The sequence below is a fragment of the Phyllostomus discolor genome, chromosome 9 (genome assembly GCF_004126475.2).
Source record: "Phyllostomus discolor isolate MPI-MPIP mPhyDis1 chromosome 9, mPhyDis1.pri.v3, whole genome shotgun sequence".
Classification (NCBI taxonomy): domain Eukaryota; kingdom Metazoa; phylum Chordata; class Mammalia; order Chiroptera; family Phyllostomidae; genus Phyllostomus; species Phyllostomus discolor.
The window spans coordinates 98,798,284-98,822,678 of NC_040911.2; the positions used below are offsets into that span (position 1 = coordinate 98,798,284).

Genomic DNA, 24,395 nt, shown 5'->3' on the forward strand with positions numbered 1-24,395 from the left:
GGGTTTCTTAAAAAACAAAACCAAACAAGGCCCAGTTCCCCAGCGGTCGCCAGGTGGCTCTCCTTCCAAACGGGCTCTCCCGTGGCTTAGCTGACCGCGATGTTGCTTTCTTCCATAAAGTGAGGGAACTGGTGTTTGGGGACATTGTCGGCGGCCCCCGGCTTCTCCACGTCGGCGCTGATGGCTGCCGGGCAGCCATCCATCTTGGCCACGGCGGTGCTGTTACTGACCACGGGGCCGGCCCCCAGGGACACGGGGAGGGCGGGAATGCCCCCGCCCTGGATCACGGAGATCTCGTTGGTCTTCACGGCCAGCCCCCCGTTGAGCATGGCGGTGTACTGGTTCCACACGACAGGGTCCACGTTCACGGAAGGGGCCACGATTTCCTTGGGAAACATCTCCGGGGCCCTCTTCGCGTCTGTGCCCAGGAGAGCCATGGTGTTCTCGATGGCCAGCTTCCTCCCGCGGCGGGCGGAGCTATTGCTGGCGCCGTGCGTCATGTAGTGGACCTGCGGGAAGAAGGGCAGACAGGTTTCCGCCAGCACACAGGTGAGCGCGGTGCCCGAGAGTCACAGCGGGCCTGCGCACCGGCTTGGCTCTACCCGAACGTAATTCGTGCTTTAGAATTAGATTTCGCATGTAAAACAGCCCCGATCATTGGTTCTCTTGGAGGGCCGGGGGGAGAGGGCAGAAAGCAGATGGTTGTGCTGCCTACTGCTTCTTCAACCTGGCCTCCTTTCTGCATCCCCTTCCTGGTCTGGCTTTCGAGTTTTCTAACCCGCTTCAGCCTCATGAAGGAGTCAGAGAATCTGGCAGGTGCCAGGTTTTCTGCCGTATTCTCACATCGTCTTCGGACACCCTTAGAAGTCAGGAGTCACCTTGTCAAGCTCAGAAGGGACTTGCTCTCGACTACTCTAAGAAGCTGTTATGATGTCCCAGGCATAATGGGAGACACTGGACTCTGTAGCTCCTCTGGTCTCCAGGACAACCCCGAAGTTGTCATGACCACGTCCCCATCCACGCCTGGGAAACCGACAGGGACAAGAAGCCCCCCGCCTCAAGCCACATGTGCAGCAAGGGCGGCTCCAGAACTTTCCTGGGCTGACCCCTGGACCCTGGGGACCAAGCTAAGCTTCCTGTTTCTGCAAGCTGGTGTTAGACATGAAGCCACCGCATGCTCCTCCGCTGTGCAGGTTTGCCAGCTGAAGAGAATCAATAGGTCGTGTTGTAATAGGAAGTATTTCTTAATTTTTAAAATGACATCCAGGTCAGCTCCAAGGTGAAGAAGTTTCAACCTTCATTCTAACTACAGAGAATTTAACGAGCGTTCTCCTCAAATAGAGAGGGAGAGAAAGAAACCGAGGAAAACATGTGTTGTGTGAAACTGGAGGGTGGGCTCAGAGGAAAACGTGGGCCCCTGGTTCCCATCCTGAGTTCTTCCATAGGCCATTTTCAACCCTTCCCCTGGAGGGTCCCCTCTCTTCTCCACCTCTGGGGAGATCTCAGGTGGAACCAACTGAGAACAGCAGGCCATTCTCTGGAAGAGCCTCCCCCCCACCCCCCAGCCTTGCAACACACTGCGTATAACCCGGAGACCTTTCTTTACAACTGCAGCGGCATGGCATTACATACCCATCTACCTCGCGGTATTTCTTTCAACCTAGCGAGCCAGGGGACAAAACCAACGAGCGACACAGGGCGCCCATCAGGCCTGGAAGCATCGTGAAACCCACAAATGACTTCTCAAAACTCTCTGCTGCGGCACACGCCACGCATCTCCGTTTCCGGACTCGGTTCCATGCGCCCTCGGCGCCACGGCCGCGAGGCCCCAGCGCGGAAAACCTCGGGAGCGGAAAAGTAGGAGCACATACCTGTCCTGCTCCTAGACGACACCCCTCATACAGTGCGCCATCGTTTTTTATGTGCCACTAAAGGAAAGGGGGGGGGGATCACTGGCTGCAGACACGGACAAGGAGCGTCCCCTCTCAGAGATGCCGTGGCCAGAGAAAAACGGGCTTCTTCAGAAGGGTCTTTATTTCCAGAGCCAGGCTGGAGAGGTAACACCCCACTAGCTCCGTGCAGAAGGCTCGCCCCGGACAGAGAACGCCGAGATGCTGCCCAACGAGGCCTAGCTCCCGGCCCCGCCCAGACCCCGGGGGAGCTCACCTTCAGGTTGCCCTTGGTGGTGAAGGCCCGCCCGCAGATGTTGCAGACAAAGGGCTTCTCCCCCGTGTGCGTCCGCTCGTGGATCTGGAGCGCGCTGGCCGACGAGAAGTTCTTCCCGCACCGCGCGCAGGCGTGCTGCTTGCCCTGGCGGCGGGGCTGGGCCGCCAGCAGCGGCGTCATGCCTGGGGACATGGCGGCGGGTCCAAAAGCACCGGGAACTTCAACCTTGACGTAGGCCGGCTGGGCTCGGACGAGTGCCGGCGGGAGGCTGCTCCGGCCTGGTGTTCGGAGAGAGAGAAAGAGAAAACCCAAACCTTGATTGTCTCGCCCTCGTCCACTCGTCCAACCAGCAGCCGCCCTGCCTGGGCGCCTGGGAGTGGCTTTAGGAAATTTACACCCCGGAAGCAGCCTCCTTTGACTTGCGTACTGTGCATGAATGAGGACTCAAACATGTGGGAGAACCTGCCACTTTGGTGTGAAGGTACGGGTGCATCCAAATTCAAACCCCTACACGAAGAGTTCCCTCTGAAGTGTGCCCAGGGGCCCACCCATCCTTCCCAGGCTCTGAGATGTTGCTGTCCCCTGCCTTGGCCATTAATGACATTGCCGGGCACCCCACCATTTATTTTATGTGTTGTTTCAAATCGGTCGGATTCTTTTTGACCCCAAGAGTTACTTGTTTGTGAACCTCCCATTAGGGCGCGGGACCCCATAATCAAGAAATTAGCTCGGTGGCCAATGAAACACTGCCCACTCTCTCGAAATTCTTGTACTCTGAAGACCCCCCCCCCCCCCCCGTATGTCCGTCCCCACGGGGGCCCAAGCACAAAAACAGAAACCAACAGGAAAGTATGCTGTCCAGCCAACGTGTGTATTATTACCCGTCACACATCAAGGCATGTCACTACGGGGCTGGAGGAAGTTACTCCTTCCCTCCACCCGGTAGCACAGAACGGCTACCTGCCCTACAGGGGAGCTGCTTCACACTCATCACACTCTCCGCTTGTCAAGTTCAACCCAGGCTCCTTCTGGGTGGCCTCGTGCCCACAACGGACCTAAGTGAAAGTCAAAGCTCTATCACCTTCCATCTCAGTGCGGCCGTGCTCCGAGCCGTCTGCTCTGCCGCCAGCGTCAGGGGACTTGGACTTGACGCTCTCTGCCTGGCTATTGGCCGGGGAGAGGGCCTGAAAGGACGCGGTCTCCAGGACGTCTGGGCTTCGGCTCTGATACTCCGGGTCCCCCAGCACCGAGGACGACGAGTCGTTGGTCAAGCCGTCGCTCTCCACCGAACCGTTGTCCCTGCTGCTCTGCCGCTGCAGGGCCGAGGGAGCAGGGCCCACCTTCGCCGGGGCGTCCAGGGGGGCCGCCAGGGCGAACACCGGCGTGGGTGACACCGCGTGGAGGCCGGGGAAAGGCACGGGGACCTTCGAGGAGCTGCCGGGAGCGTCCTGGGAGCTGACCTCGTCCACGTCGATGCTCTCGACGTCCTCGTGACCCACGGCGCTCGCGCTGCCGTTCTCCCCGACCGCCGCCGCCAGCTCGGGGCCCGCGAAGTCGCAGGGGCCCTCCGGCAGGGGCGTGTTGGGGATCTGGCCGCCCATGTGCATCCGGATGTGCTGCTGCAGCATGACGGCGTTGGTGAACTTCTTCTGGCAGATGGGGCACGAGTGCTGCGTCTTCGCCGAGGTGTTGGTCCGGTGAACCCCGAAGTGCGTCTTCAGGTTGCCTTTGGTGGAGAAGGCCCGGTCGCAGATCCTGCACCGGAACGGCCTCTCCCCGGTGTGGGTGCGGTAATGCATTTTGAGGGAGCTCTGGCAGCTTAAGACACGGTGGCAAATGAGACATTCGTTGGGGTCGGCGGTGGCCTTGTCGATGTTCTCCACCAGCTGCTGCAACTTGAGGGTCTCCGAACCTGGCTCGGGCGTCCCTCTCCCTTGGAAGCCGCCAACCCGCGGGGAGTTATGGTTTGGCCCCACCCCAGAGTACGCGGGTCCGTCCTCGCTCTCCGGAGACGGCCCGGGCTGCAGGTCCTTGGGGTTAGTCCCCGAAGAGAGGTTCTGAGGTAGCCCTACGTGGGGGGTCCCTGGCACCAGGACAGGCTTGCTGTCTATTAAAGAGAGACTCGCTTCATCTACGGGGACAGAGAGCGCATAGGGCACGCCATTGCCTGTCGCCATTCTGTCGTGGAGCTCGGCAAACAGCTGGGGGTTTGCCTTCACCTGGGGGTGCCGGTGGAAGTGTACCTTGAGGTTGCCCTTGGTGGTAAACCGGTGGCCACAGACAGAGCACACGAAGGGTCTCTCTCCGGTATGGGAACGGAGGTGGATCTGCAGGGAGCTATCAGTCCCAAACACCTTGCTACAGTACTTACACTTGTGCCGGTAGAGGGCGGCCTCATCTTTGGGTTTGACATCCACCGGGGACACGTTGGGCGGCTTCCCTTTCCCTTTCTTGGACGGATCAAGTGCCACCGTGGAGAAAGGGCTCTGGAAGAGCACCGAGCTCGGGGCCTGAGGTAGCAAAGCACCCGGAAGGCGGTTCGGGAGCACCCTCGACCCGTCTGGCCTCAGGGCGAAGGGCACCAATCCTGGGGACACGGAGCTGGTGGTGGGAGGGATGTTTGTGTGAGGTAGCTTGGCTTGTTTCAAGGTGTCCAGAGACAGCCCCTGGCCCCCCGCTTTCTGGCTGAGCAGAGCTACGGCCGCGGAAACCTGCTGGGACATGTGGCTGCCCAGGGTCTTCAGAGAGTCCGCGCCCGCCACGCCGGAGTGGAGGGCGTGGGCGGCCCACATGTTCACCTGGACGCGGATCTGCTCGGTGAGCTGGATCTGCTGTAGCTGCTGCTGCTGCAGACAGAGGATCTGCTCCAGGACCCACGGGATGCTGTTGGCGCCGGGCAGCGGGGCGGGCGGCGGATCGGCGCTCCGCTGGTTCACCGCCACCTTGGTGCCCCGTAGTGCTTGCAGAGTGACGTTAGTGTTGGCCACCTTGCCTTTGGGTAAATAGCTTAAGTCCTGGGGTGTGGGGGGCAGGCCGGTCTCCGTCTTTAAGTACAGAACAGGCTCCGCCCCTGGCTTCTCCTTCCCGTCCTCTGAGCTGCTGCCGTCCTCCCTGTGGCCGTCCTTACTGCCCGGGCTGTGTGACTGGTGGCTCAGCACGGCCCCGGAGAAGTCTTCCGAGGGCACTGGCCCCTCGCTGTCATTCATGATGAGGACGGGTGGGTGTTTAGTGCAATTTTTCTTATGTTCCAAGAACTCGGAGAAGCTGAAGAACTCTCCACAGCATTTCTCACAGATGTGAGTCTCCTCCCGCCGGGGCCTCTTGGCCAGCGCTCGGTCCCCAGTCATGTCATCGCCAGTCCCCGGGTGGTTCATTGGAGCACCTGTGACAAGAGAGGAGAAGCTAAGAACTCTGCCCGAGGGAGGAGGAGGGGCAACTGCTCGGGAAGAATCACCACCACGCACAGTGCAACAGACCTGTGCTCGACAGGCAAAGGTTGCGCAAGGGGGCTCGGGCTCTGAAGAGGCCGAACGAGCTGGCCGTTTGTGCAGTGGGTCAACGAACACCCCTCCACCCAAGTATGTCTCAGCACCAATCCCAGCACCCGTGCACGGACCCTCTTGGGAAGAGGAACTCTGCCAACGGAGCAGTTTCGTGGCCATACACCAAGGTCTGCTGGCTCACAGACGGCAGGGAGGGGGGAACCCACACAGGGCAGGAAGCAGGCGAGGGGCCGACTCTCCCTCGGAACCCCCAGAAGGAGCCAGTCCTGCTGACACCTTGACTCCGTACTTCTAACCCCCAAAACTGCTAAAAGGACAAATTTCTTCTTTTTTAAATTAAGATTTTTATTTTTTGGGGGGGGGGAGGGGGAGAGAGAGAGAGAGAGACAGAGGGAGGGAGGGAGGGAGAGGGGAACATCAATGTGCGGTTGCTGGGGGCTGTGGCCTGCAACCCAGGCATGTGCCCTTGACTGGGAATCGAACCTGCGATGCCTGGTTCGAAGCCTGCGCTCAATCCACTGAGCTACGCCAGCCAGGGTATAAAAGGGCAAATTTCTGTTTTAAGCCTCCCAGTTTTGTAGCAATTGGTTACAGCAGCCCTAGGAGATACATATGCTTTATTAGAAATAAATAACCCCCTCAGAGATCTGCACCCCCGCCCCCCTACTCAGAACAAGCTTCCGATGGCAAATGCGTTTCACGCAGTAAGTGAAAATGATGTTGGCCTCTCACACAAACTTCAGAGAAGCCGGAGCTGGACTGCCCAGTCTTCCCTGAACTGCCTGCTCTCTCTCAGAGTTCCTGGAGTTCTTTTTCAACCAATAGAACTGAAGCACTCCCCATCCAATCAGAGCTCCGCCGCCCCAACCAACCAGAGCAGCTCTATTCTGACCAATCAGGACAGTGCCAATCCAACCGTGAGGATTTGGAGTCTTCACCTGCATGCGGACAGACCAGTAAGGGGCGGGGCCAGGGACTTCTGCCTGCATAGCGAGCTCCCCTCAGAGCCAGAGGGCCAACCTAACACTCCCCTGCCACTAACAGGTTTGCCGTGGTGGGCGTGCCCTGCAGAATTTCTGCAAAACACCTGTAATCACAACAACCTCATAAGGTAAGTGATTCACTTAACAAATGCTTGAGCACCCAGTACATGCCTGGCACCAACCATCCTAGGATCTGGGGGAAGTGTAGACATTATAGGTATATTTAGGGAACACATTAGTTTCCCCTCCCACTTCTATTTTTAAAATTCTTTTATTCTTCCTTTTTTCCCATCTCTTCTATCTCTAAAAGTTATCCCTGGGCAATCAGGGCTCCTGATAACAGACAAGGGCCATTGACCAGCTCATTCTCACCTCCCACTGTGCGGAAGGCTGGGGCTCCGGAACCCCATGGGGGAAGGATGAACCTTCAGCCTCCCGCATCTTGACCAGGTACCCCCTAGGTGCCTCATACACACTCCACTCACTGAAACCCAGGCAGACTGCACCGACCTTCCATTTGCACACTCCCTCCCTTCGTCCTCACACTTCCTATCACCGTGCCTTCTGTTAAGACTGCAACTGTCTTGTTCTCACAGAAAACCCGGTGCAGACAGGGAAGTAGACAGGGGAGTCAGGTTGGCTAAGGGGGTGGGGTAAGGCGAGGGCCTGGAATACAGGTCACCACCTTTCTGGGGCACCCAGACATGACTTTAAAAAAGTAAGAGGAGGGCCCTGGCCAGGTATGCGGGGAGGTTCAAGTATCGTCCCAACATGCCCCAGGCTGCAGCTTTGCTCCCCAGGCAGGGCACGACCACCGAGTGCACACACTAGGTGCATAATAAACGGGCGGAGCAGCAGATCCATGGTTCTCTCTCTTTCCCTCCCTCCCTCTAAAAAACAAAAGTCAATTAAAAAAAAAAAAAAAAGAGTCAGGACACACGGCAGCCCTGACCTTTGAGGGAGAGCTCAACAAGGAGGTGCTGCTTTCATTCTAGCCTCAATAGTCGTTATTTCAAGAATTAAGATAGAAGTATCTGCCAATCCCCAGAGAGCATCTGTGGAATGCTTTCCAAATGCGGCCTTTATGGGGGTGTTAGGTAGCCCGAATCTTTCTGGAAAAGCAATTTCGAGCCCTGGCTGGCGTAGCTCAGTGGATTGAGCGCGGGCTGTGAACCAAAGTGTCGCAGGTTCAATTCCCAGCCAGGGTACATGCCTGGGTTGCAGGCCATAACCCCCAGCAACCGCACATTGATGTCTCTATCTCTCTCTCCCTTCCCTCTCTAAAAATAAATAAATAATTTAAAAAAAAAAAAGAAAGAAAGAAAAGCAATTCTAGCAACAATGTGTTAAAAGCTTTTAAAAAAGTGTCCTGGCTGGTGTGGCTCAGTGGATTGAATGCTGACCTGCAAACCAAAGGGTCAGCAGTTCAATTCCCAGTCAGGGCACATGCCTGGGTTGCAGGCCAGGTCCCCAGTTGGGGTGGGGGGAGTGTGCCTGTGAGAGGTGACCACTGGATGTTTCTCTCACACATTGATGTTCCCCTCCCTCTCTCCTCCAAAAGTAAATAAATCTTTAAAAATAACCAAAAATAAAAAACTTTAAAAAGCGGAACTTCTAAAAAAAGTTGGGAGGGGAATACACACTGTTGTGGCAGGTGTACATAAATAGGCCCAGCTAATTTTAGTGGAATGCTTCTTTGACCCAACAACCCCCTTGCTAGAATTTTCTGTGGTACAAAGATACACTTACTTCCCACCAAAAACCAAAATGGATGCACCTTGGTTGTTCAGTAAGGCTCCGGTGAGGTCAGTGAGGGCACAGAAGAGAGATGGCTCCGGTTGTAGCCTACAAAGAGGGACCCACATTGTACGTGCTACGTCACAGAACAACTGCCCGGAACTACTTCAGGAGGAAAAATGAAGGAGGACAGGATCTGTATGTCACGTGCCCCCATCTGTGCTGCAGATAAAGATATGAACTCAGACGCGGGAAAAACCTCTGAAGCCAGACACACTGGCGGATGTCTAGCTCTTGGTGTCTGCACCAGGAGACTGCGAGGGCCGAGAACCTTAAACTGTTGACACTTTTTGTGCTTGCTATGGGTTCTTTTTAACTAGCACGTTTACACCCTTTGTCTCAACCAGTCTACTAGCACAAAGCTCCAGGAAAGCCCACCCAAGACAAAGAAGGCCTATTCCACGTTCTGAGGCTCAGCCACACCACCACCCTCCTCCAAGCAAAACGTACACTCCAGACTCGCACCCCTGAACTCATGTACCTCCGCAGCCACACAATCAAAGAAGGTCTTTGCTTCCAATTCCCAGATAGGTCAACTGAGACTGAAATGATCACGTGGCTCAATGTGACATGTTGATAACCAGAGAACAGAAGAGCAGGGGGCAGTTCACTTAAATGCTACAAGGACACTCCAATGACTGGCCTAACTTAGCATTTCTTCTGGGGTAGGGTTTCTCCGCCTTTTTCATTTCACGCCCCCGTGGATGCTGTCCACGGCTTTTCCCTAATCACCCCCTGCCATGAAGTTTTAATGCCGCAAATATAGTTTGTATCTGTTCATATGCTGTGGTCCTTCAAAGGCCACAAGCCACTGAAACATCAGTGTTTTTTACTCCCCTCCACCCCCCAAAATGCCCACCCTCTGTGGTACAGTATTCCCTTATCGAAAACACAAGTCTTTTCTAAAACGGGCATTCTTAAACCGGGGTCCGTGGAAACAGATAAGTAAACAGATTATCTTCCTTTTCGCTAACCTAAACTAAAACGGAATGTTTACTTTACCTATGAACGGAGGGAACATGCCACAGAGGAATCACAGGCACCGTGAGTTTATCATCAACAGAAAACAGATTATTTTCATGTGGTGCTGGCGCTGCTGCATCACGGGAAATGCTGGTGATTACCTGACCAGCTGCTAGACCTTTCTGTGTTCGTAAAGCACGTGTCACGCCATCACGAATGTTTTTGTTGCTGATAACTATCTCGGTGCAATTCATTTCCCCCGTATTCCTGTGTGTTTCCTCGGGTGTTATCTAAATACTTTCTGTGGAGAAGGACTCTGTGGCACCAAAAAGGTTAAGCTCCCCCGCTCTGGAAGGATCGAACGGTTCCCGGGGGTGATTTACGACCTGAGTACCAGCTTGCCTTCACTGTATACACAGGCTGGCCTCTTCTGTAGCCTCACCAGCCACTTCCCATTTGAATCTTAAAAACAGCAGGAGTTCTGTTTGCTGGCGCAGTAAAAAGTCCTCCTGCATCCAGACCACCATTGGCAAAGCCTGAGACCGTGTTTGCCCAAGAAGAGCCAGAGAACTGTTTCCAACAACTGCTGGGGGACGCTGAAGCGAACCCTTCCCAAAAGGCAAAAAAGCAAAGTTTTCCTCTAAGTTCAGTTCAGAGGATTACAGAGCAAGCAGGGCTTGTAGCCTCCTGCCCCACCCCCACTCCGAATTTTAGGAATGTTATCTCCCAGCATCTAGTTATCCAATAAGTTGGAAGAATGCAGTAAACCCAGCAGGGGGCTTAGATTCAATCACTGCCAAATGGATAGAAAATACTCGTTCCATTGTATAGGAGGAAAAGCTCATCTACCAGAGGCCAATCAAACGCTGGAGATGAGAAAACGCTTTTAAAAAAAGTTTATCTTGAGAAATGCATTAGGACCCGAGCTTACCTCCCCCCATTCCTATATTAATAGAACTACAATGAGTAGATTAAAGCACCCTCCCCCCACCAACAGGAATAATTACCCCAAAACAAAAGGAAACTGAGAAGTCCTCAAGGATTGAGCCAGTTGAAGTTTACCAGTTTAACTTTAGATCTGAATTCCACAATCCCAGAGACAACTAAGTAGCAAGTCTTTAACTCAATCCACAGAGGGCAAATTAGAGCTAATTTAGTTTCTACTTAATGGAGAGTCAAAAAAAAAAAAAAAAAAAAAAAAAATCCTCCAAACGGTCTAGGATCAAAATTCAGGGACTCTGCTGGAAAGGGGGAAAAAGAAAAGAAAAAAAAAAAAAGGCAAAAGGCGGCTCTCCAGCTGCTGAGGTGTGCGAGCACACACGACTATCTATCTATCTGTGTTAGCGAGAGTGGAGCTCCGCGTTTAAGCAGATCTGTAACCTCTGTGCAGGCAGGGAGCCTCTGTCGCCTCCTTCAGCAGAGCCCCCTTGAACAAAGCCGGAGAGACACAAAATTAATTTAATTTCAGGAAAAAAATAAAAATAAAAAAAGGAGGATGGCAGTGACCAGAGAGGCAGTTCTTATCCGGACCTACAGGCTTTGGAATGTTTAGATGCTTTTCAAAAATAATCAAAAGTACAACAGGTGATGCAAAGGGCAACTTCTGGAACTACCCCCCCACACACATCCTTTTTCCAAGGGCAGAGCAAACTCTGCTTTCTTTTGGACTTGCTTCGCAGGGACCTCCTTCGGGGAAAGCCTCCGAAGGCACATTTCAAAAATGAAAAAGGGAGGCGAGATCGTCAATCCCAACCGGCCAGCCCAACACCACAGCCTCTCGTCAAAGGAGCGGACTGAAAGTCCACCCCATAAACCAACCAACCAACTCCTCTCAGACCAAGACAGACACGGCCCTTGGAGCAAGGCTCCAATCCGACAGGACAAGGCGACCACGACAACCATTTGCCATTTCAACCGGGGGGCTGCGGCTTCCCCTCCCTGACGAGGAAAAAGGGGAATGAGAGCTACTGGACTCAATGAACACCCCCAGTCTGGTGTCTGGCATACAGTCGGCTGGAGAGAAAAACACAGAATTATCTCAATGGGCAGTTCAGCACTATCTTGTAAATAAACGCAAACAAAAGCATTCTTACTTTGAACAGTATTAATTACCAATCACATTCCCACTGTACAGTGAACCCAAAAGCTCAGAGAAACCGGGCATGTCTCCAGGTTACACGGCTGAAAAGTCACACCACCAGACTGAAAGGAACATCCCTAAACCTTTATAAAAGAAAAAAAAAACCCAGCTTCATTTAAAAAAGAGGAAGTGCCAACTCTATATTCCCCTGCCTCCGAGATGGGTCCCCAACTCCCCACCAGCGAGGAAGCGAGCATGGGCTTGAATGAGTATCGTTGGCTTGTGCAATCTCTTTTTAACGGAACAAAAGGGGCCGTGGGCCAGTGGGAGCCCCTCTCTCCTTCCGAAACACAGATGGAAACACAGCAAGTTGGCTTGCAACATTAATGCTACAAATCCACACCCTTCCCTCTCCCCCTCAATTAAAATGGGAGCTCCCAAGTGCCCTATTCTCAGAATCCTCACTGGCCAATGTAGGTCATTTCAGTTTAGAAGAGGGGGCTAGGCAGTTATTTGAAACTTGGGAATCTTAATCGTTGAAGGTTGTAATCCAGTTTAGCACAAAGGGCATTTGAAACTCTTTTGAGAAAATGCTAATTTTCCTGTGTGTAGCGCCAGTCCCCTTGACCACCTGCAGATGTTTTGATCTGCTAATTGATGGCCAAACTTCATTTTCCTCCCTCGAAAACCGTTTGCTTGACAAGTGGGTCTCCCGTTGGCTTTGCAAAATAGGGTCGGCCCCACGTTAACTTTAAATTACACGTATCTATAGCCACCCATCTGTAGCTGTATCTCTGTGTACACCGATACAAACAGGCGGCTCGGATGCAAAATGCAGCCGTTCAAATGTACTGCTTGGGAAACCTGCCTGCTATCTCACAGTGTAACTGGGGAATCGGCAAAACACATTCTAGGATCGAGGAATTCTTGGAAAGAATTCCAAAGATTTGGAAAATGCCCGGCACGGCCAGGGATCCCGCGGGCAACCGACGGGAGCGCCCCCGGGGACGCCCATCCTTGGCCAAGCCCAGCGCTCTCCATTCCCCTCCACAGCCGGTCCCATCAGGTGCGAGCGGGTACCTGGCTCTCAGCAAAGGGCGCGAGCCAGGCTGGGCCTCCAGGGGGCGCCCGCACACAACTCGGCGGCCAGCTCCGACCCCGGCGATCAATAGCGACCCCCCGCCCCGCCCCACATCCCAAATTGTGGAGGGCGCGCACTGCCGGGCCTGAGACCTTAACCAGCTCGGGTTAACTGATTGCAAACTCCAGCCAGCATGAATTTAAGAAGCCCCCCGCCCTAAGTAACGAGCTCCCCCGGAATGTGCCGAACACCACCACCAAAAGTCCCACTACTAAGCGCTCACCCAAAATGAAGGGGGAAGAGGTCAGAGCAGACCAGGGGAGGAGGGGTCAGCGCCAGGAGCTCGCCCCTCCTCTCCGGAGGAAGCCGGTGGGCGGAGGGTTAACCCTTTTGTTCCAGGTGGGCCAGGCGACGGAGCCTCTCCACGCTCCCTCCACCCCACCCCCCGGGCACAAAGAGAGCCCACCCTCCTGAGACCTCGGGTGCGTCCTACCCGACCATCAGACACCCCAAAAAGGCACAGCCCGCCCCTCGGTCGAGCAGACCTCTTATACTTGCCCTGGAAAAAATGTTAATTTTGGAGGTAGTAGGGGTTTATATGAACCCAGGATAGATCTGGAAAATGCGTTAAATTTCCTCCCCGGAAGAGAGGACAGCAGTCAAAAAGCAACGACCGTCTTCCCAGCGGAGTTGTGCCTCGGGATTTCTGGGTGGCCCCGCGGGCCCGCACTCCCAGTTGAGATGTTAGGACGCAGGCGGCGACCAACAAGGCCCAAGAGGTTAAAAGCGCACCCTCCCCCCATGCGGACGCCAAAAACTTATCAGGCGACAATTTGGCGGGCCGGGACAGAGGGGAGATAGTGGGAAATCGACTCGCTCCTAAAACCTCCTCCGCTAAGTGGCGAGGAGGAAGGGAGTGTGCGCGGCCGCTCGGGGCACGGCCGGGGTCCCGAACTCCTTCCGACTCCGGAGACGCTGGGCGCGGTAGCGTGGGCTGGTCAGCCCCGGAGTCCGCCCCGGCCGCGATCGCGCAGCCTTGGCCCGACCTCTCCCCTCCGGTCCCTGGGGCGCGCTGGCGGAAAACGGGGCGCCCCAGAAAAGCCACGCAGAACGCCAGGCCGGTGCACCCCGGCAGGGCTGCCGCGCGCCCGCGACCCCGGCCCCTGGGGGTCCGCACCCCTCCCGCACGCCGCGGTTATTTTAGGAAGTCGGAAATCAAAGATGGCTGGAGGTCAGGCCCCGAAAGGTTAGGGCGAAGATCGGGAGGCGGCGTAGCCCCGGGGAAAAAGCGAAAACCAAGAAAGAAAATTTTTAAAAGGGCAATACCGGGCCCTTCTCGCCCACCTCTTCGGGCCCTCCAATCTCCTCCGCTGCACGGGTGGCCTGCACCCCAGCTCCCGGGGCTGGGGAGAGGTCGCGCCCCCTCCCCCCGCTCGGCCCCGGAGGGGCGCGAGCAACAGATCGTCCTCCCCCGGGGGTCTTCCAAGGGTGCGCCGCTTCTCCGGCCTCCTAGAAAAGCCCCCAAGGGGTGAGGGGAAGGGTGGGGACCCCCGGGGTCTTTCTTTTAAAAGCGGCGCCAGGGAGGGAGGAGGGGAACCTAAGTTACAAGGGGGGGGGGGGGGGAGGTTACTAGTGAGGGGAGTGGAACCAATTAAGAGAGGGGCAGAGGACAAGGAGAAGGGAACCTTTCAGGAAAGAGAGGGACAGAGGAAAGGGTGGGGGTCAATTTTACAATAAGAAGGGAGAGACCCAGGGGTGAAATTTACACAAGTGAGGGGAAGCGATAAAAATGTAAAATTAACGAGGGCCCCTGGGCGGGGGGGAGGGGGGGCGGTTACTGCGGTTGCCTCTCTCCTCTGGAACGTAGCCCCAGATTCCGGCTCCAGAATCTGCGCTCGAAGCCGCCAGGTCCCCGAAGCCCGCGCCTTCGAGGGTCCTGCGAACATGCGGGACGAGTGCGCGCCTGCGGCCCCACTCACCCGGCTCCCCCGCCGCCGGCGCCGCTGGGGCCGCATCTGCAAACTCTGGGGCCGGCTGCTGCGGCCGCTGCTCTCCCTGGTCCTCCTCCGAGTTGATGTGTTGGGGTTTCGCCTGCTTGCGCCTCGACATGGTGCGAGCATCGGGGCGCCGGGAGAACCGCGGTTATCCGTCCACTCCGCCACAAATTCCTGGAGTTAGGAAATTTACCCCCCTTCGGCCGGAACGCGCATGTCCCAGTAATTATTATTATCAATAATGCATTGCGATTTATCATGAGCCCTGACAGCTGATTGGCCTGGGTCCAAGACCTCAGAGATCATTTAAATAAGCCCTCATTGATCAGGGAGGGGCGAGGCATTCTGGGCTTTGTAGTCCGGCTCTACAGGCGACAAAGGCGTGTTCGTCCCGGGAGCGCAACTAATTAGCATCCGGGCTCAGATTGGCTGAGTCCCGGACGAAATCTGGGCGGGGGCGGGGGGGGACCCATCCTTCGCTCCACCGATCTGCGTCCTTGGAGAGAAAAAGAGTTGTATACTTATTAAAAATTAGGGACTTGGGCAAAAGTTTTGGAACGAACCCTAACCCTTACAAAAGTGACTTTTGCAAGGCTGGTATCCGCGCAGGCCGTGGAGGAAGGTCTGTTGGGTGGCTCAATATTTACACCTACCAAAAATCCAAAAAGCAAAAAAAACGGAGATGTGACCCGCGTCCCCTCCCATCTTCTTGTTGGTGGAAATGTTGAAACCGAGTTCCGTGACGCCTGGAGAATAGTGAAAATGGTGGCTGATTCCACCTTCCCGCTCCATCTCAACACTTAACGTGGCCTCCCAATCTGCCAAATTTCCGATGACGCCATCACCAAAGTTTATTTGCTTTAAATGATAAACAGCCCCCAGGATTCACAGTCAAACGAGGATTTAGTTCGTTAGAACACGACCTTGATTCTGTTTTTTTTTTTTTTTAGCAACAGGATTCTAAATATAGAAAGGGCGGAAAGCGAGCACATTGAGGCAGTGTCAAAACAGCAAGCCATTGCATGCCCCCCCATGAGCCATAAATGTCTCATAATATCATACTTATCCACTACTTTACCTATTTTATTACATCACCCATGGAAGCACAGTGTGCCGGTTGTTATTAAAGTAATCATTATTGTTGGGTTTTGGGTTTTTGGGGTTTTTTTTGCAATTTAGACAATTCTGGAAAAGGTATATAGTTCCAAGTGATTGTACCATCCCCATATATGGGGCTATTTGGAATTTTCTAAAATTATGTGAGTACAATATTCTATCAGATGCATATACAGCAACACAATAAATCTGCGTTTAATTCCATTAACTGCCTTGCACGATGTAAATGCTTAATAGATGCTGAATAAATGTGAAATCTTCAGCCTTCTAAGTCTTTGATGGGTGTTTCCATGCCGCCTCTGGGCATTTGTGTTTATTGGGCATTTACTTCATTGTGAGGGGCTGCAGCTATAAACCCTCCCTCCCCATTTGTGCATTGCGTTTTCTTGATTAGTTATCCATCAGGCTCCCAGCTTGTGAGAATTTCTTGTAAGCTCATCAGGAATGCGAGCAAAATAGAAGGCTGGGCTCGTAAGTGTGCTCACCTGGGTGCTTGGACAACCCAGGGCAGAAAATAAATCAGCTTGATCATCTTTTTGATATTCGCGGTCATTAACAAAAATCTTACTCAAGAAGGGCTAAGCCTCCAATATTTGAAGTCTCTCAAAATGTTTTCAATTGTTTTATGGAAGTCCCCTAGAGCAAAACAGATAAAACTACAGTCAACAGCCGAGTTGTAAAGGCAAGAATTTGGTTTAATAATACACGGAAGCCTTTAGAATTCTCATACTGAGTATTAAGGCCAATTAACACCTGCCTGGCTAACTGATCTGCTCGTATTCCCAACACCTTTTCTATGTAAGACAATGTGGCAGATGTAATGTGCCAGCCTGCCTGAGTGTACAATGGGTACACCGCTCCATAAATAGTAGCGGTTCAAAGAAAACCGCGTGGAAGAGATAGTTGTTTATGTTTTACTTGTGTTAGTTGGTAATAGTGAAAACATGTTCGCCGTTTCTATTGAGAACAAGGTGATACAATTGTGTCATTGGAGTCTCCAAGTGATAATAATAATTATGATTGACAATGCAATGCACAAATGTGGAGGGGGAGGGAGGTTTTATAGCTGCAGCCCCTTACAATGAAGGAAATGGCCAGATAAAGATGGAAACGCTCACCGAAGTCTTACAAGGCTAAAGAGCTCACATTTATTTAACATCTATTGAGCACTTGCATTGTGTAAGGCAGTTAGTAGAATTAAATACACAGAAATTTAATGGGCAGCTGTGTATCATCCAATACAATGTAATATTGTACTCACACAATTCTAGAAAATTCCAAATATTGCTATATTGGGATGATACACTCACTTTGAACTACACACCTTTTCCATTATAGTCTGTATTGCAAAAAAATTCCAGTAAGATGATGATAATAAGCCCCTGGTATGTGCCCAAGACTCATGAAATGCACACTTTCTCATTTGATTTTCCGGGGGAGACAGGCACCATTTTGTCCATTACGGAAACGAGGAAACTGAGGCTCAAAGATGTGAAGTGACTGAGCAGGTGGTCAGTCCCTAAACCTGGACTCCAAATTCTTCCTGCCACCGGCCCAGTACCTGTCATCCAGCTGGAGCTCAACACAGATGAGAGAGCTGAACAAGAAAACATCGCGGTAAAAGAAAACATGTGACACGAAGCCTGCCCTGGAAAACCCAGGGTGCGCAGGAGCGAACTGTACAGGTAAAGCCAAGGAGAGGTTTTCCCCAAGCAGAACCCCTCCACGAACATCCCCTCCAGAAAAGAAAGGGGGGCGTCCGAGGTTGCGTTTCCCGGCACGCAGTCAGTTTGGCTCAAATAAACTCTTACAAAAATTAAAAACATTTTTTGGATTATTTAATATTCCTCAAACAATCAAAAGACCTGGGTGAGACCAGAGTGAGGGGGGAAAATGATCACAGTAAAGGATTATATGAAACTCTTTATGCTTTCCGTTCCGTAACCGTGTTTATATAATCCGATCATTCTCACTATTCGCCTCAGGCAGAAGTTCACTTGCTATATTTTTCTGCAAGCAGTGTCTAAAACACGTAGGGTGTTCTGTTGGAGGCTATTTGGGATACATAATCTTATGTCATCCTCATTAAAACCCACTTTTATTCCCCTTTCACGGACGGGAAAACCAGCTCAGAGGTCCCGTCAGCGCCTCACTGAGTGTAGGAATCCAGTAACTTCCCACCCGGGCCCTCTCTGCTCCGTCCGGTGGAGCCTTCTTCCTAAAACGGGCATTTAATCCTCCGAGAGAGGGCCTGCCTATTGGTGTTCGTAGCGCAGTCCCACCTTCATCCTTGGAGATTTAGTGGTGCATCCGTCCATCACCTGCTTTTCATGCTGTGGGCCCCGTGAGCGCGGACACGTGTCCCTAGGACGTGGTCATAGCAACGGAACACACAAGTCACGGTCAATAATACTGACCCCGTCAGTCGGTGGTGAATAACTTTGGGGGCCTGCATATAAAGCGTGACAAGGTTATTACAGTGTGTGGGAGTGCAAAGGGCGTGGCCGCTATGGGAAACAAGAGGGCAGTCCCTCAAAAAAAAATTAAACAGAATTACCCTAGGATCCAGCATTTTCGCTTCTGGATATCTAGACCCAAAAGAACTGAAGACAGATGTGAAGCATCCTCGTGCGCCCGTGTTCGGAGCAGCACCCCTCACGATGGCCGACAGGAGGAGGCGGCCCGGGCGTCCACGGGCAGGCGGATAAACATCTCGGCCTGTACACCGCGGGCTGCCACTCAGCTGTGGCGACTCGGGCACGCGCTACAACAGAGGTGGACCCGACGGTGTGGTGCTGGTTGAAATAAGCCAGACACAGAAGGCAGACACCGTCCACTTCCACTTATAGGAGGGACCTGGGGGAGTCAAGTTCGTAGAGATAAAGGAGAATGGTGGTGGCCAGGGCCTGGGTGGAGGGGGGCATGGGGAGTCAGTTTGTTTATTTATTTTTTTAAAGATTTTATTTATTTACTTTTAGAGAGAGGAAGGGAGGGAAAAAGAGAAAGAGAAAAACAGTGATGTGCAAGAGATAGGTGGATTGGTCGCCTCTTGCTTGCCCCCAACCCGGGACCCAGCCTGCAACCCAGGCAGGTGCCCTGACCCGGAATCCCTGCCCCCCACCCATGACCTTTCAGTTCGCAGGCCTGCACTCAGTCCTCTGAGCCCACCAGCAGCCAGGACGGGAGTCACCGCTTAATAGGCACGGAGTTTCAGTTATGCAAGATGAAGAGAGTTCTGGAGATTAAACCACCATGCGAATGTACTGAATACCGCTGAACAGCACAAACTGATTAAGACGGCAAAAATTGGTTGCATATATTTTACCACAATTGGTGGGGGAGGGGAAGGCAATGACAAACTGAAGGTCGCCCGATAGTTTAAATGTGTGAACAACCACCGAACTGTGCACGAACAACGGGTGAATTCTGTGAGACGTAAAGCACACCTAAATGAAGCTGTTTTTAGGAAGACAATCACACATCCGGCTAACCCCATCACGGAAAGGGCCGTAGTTATGAGTGTGGGTTTTCCTTCGTGGGATTCCGAGCATCTCAAGCTTGGGAAGACCAGAGCCGCCAGGCTGGCACCTGTAAGTCACCATCTGTCCCTGCGAAGCTCAGCCCCTCTGGGTCTCTAAGTCTCCATGCCAGGAGCGGCCCAGGGGCCCACCGTGGTAACCGCGGGTGCTCTAGTCCCGGAAATGTCAGGTCTGGGTGCAGCAAGGATAAAGCACCGGCTCTGTGCCCACGTGGACCAAACTCTTGGAGGCTGTGGGTTTGCATCGATTTGGTATCTGCCGGCTTCCGATGGAAGGCTTTATGCCTGGAAGGAGCTCTTCAAATTCTAGAGATTTAGAAGTTGAGCTAAAAATTGCTTCAGAAATCATGCTTGCAATTAATTCACTGGGAGTGCTTTATGATGGGGCCAAATGTCCACTTTTCGGCGTGTCCTGGCCCAGAGCCCCCCTGCTGGGGTGATTTATGCTTGTGATATCCGGCTAATTGCAACAATCACCACTTAATGCGAGATATCTAGCCCCCCCCCATCCATTTTGATCTCTCTCCGCTCGTGGCCATCTTACCCGCCCCCAAATTGGTATTGAACAATTTCTAGCTCCAATTCATCTTCCACGTGGCTGCTAATACGTTGAAGCCCACGCCGTGTACTCAAAAAAGAAAAAGAGGGTGTACATATTGCAGCGACTTCCTTAAAGCAGAGACGAATTGTCAGAGGATGAGAATTTTGGGGGCGGGCTCTTCGGCTGAGGACTACATGGGCTAGGAATGCAGAAGAGGATGGGACTGGCTCCTTTGTCCCTGAGGCCCTTGATAAGCAAGCTCACTGTGGCCCACGCATGCGGGCCTTCAGGTCGGCCTGGGCTTGCGCACGCCGCAGAGAACGTTGATTCCCTAGGTCCACAGGCTGTGGTTCTCCCTGGGGGGCGGTTCTGCCCCCTCCCACGCCAGGGGACGCTTGGCAATGCCTGGGCCCTGTCTCCTGGCTGTCACTGGTCGGGAGTGCGAATGGTCTTCGGCAGGCAGGCCAGGGACCCTGCTAACACCCCACAATATCCGGGGCGGCCCGACAACAAAGCATCATCTGACCCAGAATGCCAGCAGTGCCGGAGTTCGGGAACCAGATTGATAAGTCATATGATCTCAAGGCCATGTCAGCCTCTACCCGGCATTCTTTCTGAACAGCAAAATATTTTCTAATGAGACTTTCTAAACCACCACGGAGCCCTCTTATCTTCTCCTCAGAGGCCTTGCTAACCTCGCCCAAGGGCATCAAATCCCTGCATATTCTGGCTGCTTCTCCAAAGATTACACAATCTTGTAGCCACTCCTTGGGTTGATTTGAAAAATTTATCTGCTTCCGCTGCAGATTAGGGGACGATAACTTGAGGCGAATTCTCTTCTAGTCTTTCTTCCATGAATACCATAACTTTTACGTTGAGATCTCTTTAAAAATACATTTTGGAGTGTTTTGTTTTGTTGTGTTGTTGTTTTTTTTTTTTTTTTCACTGAACAGGATTTCACAAGCCCCTTTCCCCTGCATTAACACAAATACATTGTGCCCTGGCCAGGTAGCTCAGTTACTTAGAACATTGTCCTGATGCACCAAGCACCGAGGTTGTGGGTTTGATCCCCAGTCAGGGCACATACAAGAAGCAACCAATGAATGCATCAATAAATGGAACGGCAAATCAATGTTTCCCTCTCTCTCTCACTCTCAAATAACTAAATAAATAAATAAATAAACACATTCTAAATGTGTCTTCTGATGTAATTTTTCACTCTGTGAATGAAACTTGAGTTTACTTACTCAATCCCTGGTATATATGTGACATGTTTTAGTACAGAAAACACTTCAACAGATGCCCTGTTCACACAGCTCCGCCCACATGCTGGATTTCTTTCTTTTAAGGCCTCCGGTCCTGAGTCCTTTTTTTTTTTTTTAAGATTTTATTTATTTATTTTTAGAGAAGGAAGGGGGGGGGGAGAGAGAGAGAGAGAGAGAGAGAAACATCAATGCGAGGTTGCTGGGGATTATGGCCTGCAGCCCAGGAATGTACCCTGGCTGGGAATCGAACCTGGGACACTTTGGTTCCCAGCCCATGCTCAATCCACTGAGCTGCACCAGCCAGGGCGGGTCCTGAAATGCCTGTTGCTGTTCCCCTGGTTTGCAGCCCTCGAGAGCCCTTTCCGAATGCCGTCTCGCTCCCTTCGTGGGCTCTTGCGCAAGACGCCAGCGGTGGGAGCGATCTGGCTGAATCAGTAACCTCACGAACATGCTTATCAGGGTGCTCGCAGATTTCGTAACTGGACAGGAGAAACGTATGGATTTTCAGAAGCCGGGCGAAGGTTCAATTGATTGGACAGTTCTCCCTGCTAACAGCGGCCCCGTGTCCATCCCCTCTGTGAGCAGTTCGGGTTCGCTCTCAGATGTTTCTGCAGCGGCCCGGCTCCGACTTCCCTGAAACTGTTCCCTTGCTTTGTACATTTTTAAACATTTTGGGGGGTTGTCCACCAGACAAAAGTCCTGCCTCTCCCTCTCAAAAAAGTGCCCATTCTGAACTTCGTCTTTAAAAAAACAATCCCCTGAGGAGGCGCTTCTATAAATTTGCCGCGAGCGCTCTTTATTACAGCAAACCTCGGCCGGCTAAAAGCCCCGCACGCAGGGAAGTTTACTGTCATCAATAACTCCCCGTCCTTGCGATATAAATTATAATTGAAAATAAACTTGTCAGGGAGCTCTGCCCAACACACAGGACGTGAGAGGGTTCGAGAGAAGCAATTAAGAATGTTAATTGGCACAGAGAGAAAAGCAAAGGATTGGCCATTGTTGAGATAACTGGTCTATAAACACCTAAATGGATTTCGGGAAGGGGAAGAAAGGATCATCTTTTGACCGTGAAAGGGAATATAAAATGTTCTTTTTCTTTGTTCTAATGTGTGGAGAGAGTTTAACTTCTTTTCTCAGCTCAGATTCCCAAGCAAACACAGGACTTGGCCCCAGTCGGGTGGGCTGACAGAGAGATGGGGGGGATGTGGCCCCCCGAAATGGAGGGAAAGCGGGGAACCCAGGAGGGCAGATGCGAGCAGAAGACAGCAGACACCGAGAACCAGAAATGGGCGGGGGGATGATCAATGAAGGGGGTAAAAAAAGACACCAAAAGAGAAGGAATAAAACTCCTAGGAAACGGAATGAGAATTAAGCCAAGGGGATGACAAACAAACAAACAAAAAGAGTCATTTTTCACCCTCCAGGTGATCTGAGAGTTCATTTCTTTTATTTTCTTCTCCTTTTTTTTTTTTTGAGAGTTAATTTCTTTCTTTTGGAATCCTCACTCAGGATGGATACATATGAGTAACTTTGCCCACTGAGAGAGGAAACCTGAGCTAAACACTGAGAGGTTCAGGGCGGAAAAACTGGAGTTCACAGTCCAACTAAAAGTTGTTACTCCCTTCCTTCCTCCCTCCCTCCCTTCCTTCCTTCCTTCCTTCCTTCCTTCCTTCCTTCCTTCCTTCCTTCCTTCCTTCCTCCCTCCCTCCCTCCCTCCCTCCCTCCCTTCCTTCCTTCCTTCCTTCCTTCCTTCCTTCCTTCCTTCCCTCCTTTCCTCCTTCCGTGTTAAATGCCACATCCCAGTGGCACCTTACCAAATAGACACCCCAATAATTACCAGGACATGTCCAAAATGTAAAACGTAGCTCAAGAGGGATGGCTAGCAGAATGCTTAAGAAAGTCGTCATTGTCCTGCACCGCTGAAGTATTTAGATAAGCTTCGTGTTAATGGGACTGCTAAGAAAATAACAGTAGGGCGGCCCCCGCCCCCCCCCCACACACACACTTTTAAAGCACAGTGCTTGTTGTCCAGTGAGATGACAGCTGTTGGAGGGTTCGAGCACAGGGACAGCATGCCCCGTTCCCTGGGTTACGGAAGGAGAACTCTGATGCCCTGACAGACTGTAGCGGGGCAGGGAGGGGAAGGGCAAACATGGGAAGGGCGGGGAGATGACATTACAGGGATGGCCTGGACAGGTGAGGATGGAGGCTTGGACCAAGGTGGGAGTGGTGGGGGCAGGACAGGGGCTTGGATTGGGGACAACATTCTGAACGTGTGGCTGACGGGACCTGCTAACAGATTGGGTGTGAGTGTGCAAAAGAAGGGGGTCAAGGATGACTCCCAGATTTTTGACCTGAGCACCTGGAAGGACACAGGTGCCTTATACAGAAACGGGGCGGGCTCTGGGGGAGGGCCGTGTGGTGGCGGTGGGCCTCCTTACCCACCTGGGACTTGCTGTGTCTGAGACACCAGTTCAACACTGAGGTGGGCAAGTCAAACCAGGAGCAGGAGAGACCAGCCTGGAGTTCAAGGGTGAGACCCAGGAGTCTGTGCCATCCGTCACCTTGTGATGGTGTTCGAAACCTCAGGGTCGGCTGGGGTCCTCTAGGTAGAGAAGGGAGATGAGGAAGAATCAAGTGCCAAGAGGCCTGGGGAAGTCCAAGTTCAAGGGAGAGAAGCTGAGGAACCTACAGAGGTGACCAAGAAGGACCAGGCAGTCAATCAGAGGGACCGCGGGAGGGACACCCAGAGGGCCAAGGCAGGACAGTGATTCACAGGGAAGGATCCACTGTCTGGACATGACCCTGCTGGTTCCGGGAAGACAGGCGCTCAGACCGGACTGCTGGGTTGGGCAACGCAGGGAAGGCCGCTCACCGAGAGAGCCGTCAGCGGAGCCGCAGGGCAGATGCCGAGCGGGGAGGGCTGGAGAAAACAAAGGGAGGAGGTGGTGCGTAGGGTCACCTCTTCCGAAGCCGTTTCTTGGTGACTGGGAGAGGGAGGGGTACAGTGGGGAGGAAAGCTTCGGGGGGAAGATGAGTGTGAGGGACACAGGCCAGCAGGTGCTGGGCGATGCTGGAAGGGAGCCTCTCTGATAACGGAGGGAGGACGGAAGCAGTACAGGGCAACGGCCTTAAGCAGGTGGGAAGGGGCGGGGTGCTGGTAACCAACAGTCCACCCGGAGCAGCAGGGAAGGAGGATGTTTGGGTGCGTGGCAAGACAAATTAGCTGACATAGCCCGACTGCACCTACTGTGTCACTGGAATTAGAAAGGAGAGTGAGGAAGGGGGGAGGACGCTGAGGGGTGGAGGAGGAGAAGGAAGGGGTGTGCAGCCTCCCAGGGGCCAGAGCGAATGAATGGAGGAGG

The 24,395-nt window shown here is 52.9% G+C and overlaps 1 protein-coding gene across 2 annotated transcripts; it reads right to left on the minus strand.

Annotated features, from left to right (window-relative positions):
- Positions 1-15,630, minus strand: SALL4 (spalt like transcription factor 4). Of its 2 annotated transcripts, none has more exons than XM_028524254.2 (4): positions 14,553-15,630; positions 3,248-5,548; positions 2,167-2,444; positions 1-509 (listed from the first exon to the last, which is right to left on the minus strand). In XM_028524254.2, exons 1-4 carry the CDS (start codon positions 14,680-14,682, stop codon positions 87-89), a joined length of 3,132 nt encoding a protein of 1,043 aa, XP_028380055.1. In that variant the 5' UTR covers positions 14,683-15,630; the 3' UTR covers positions 1-86. The 2 variants fall into 2 exon arrangements, with proteins under 2 accessions (XP_028380055.1, XP_028380056.1); XM_028524255.2 differs by having other exon boundaries at positions 4,538-5,548; positions 14,553-15,625.
- Positions 15,631-24,395: the final 8,765 nt, after the last annotated feature.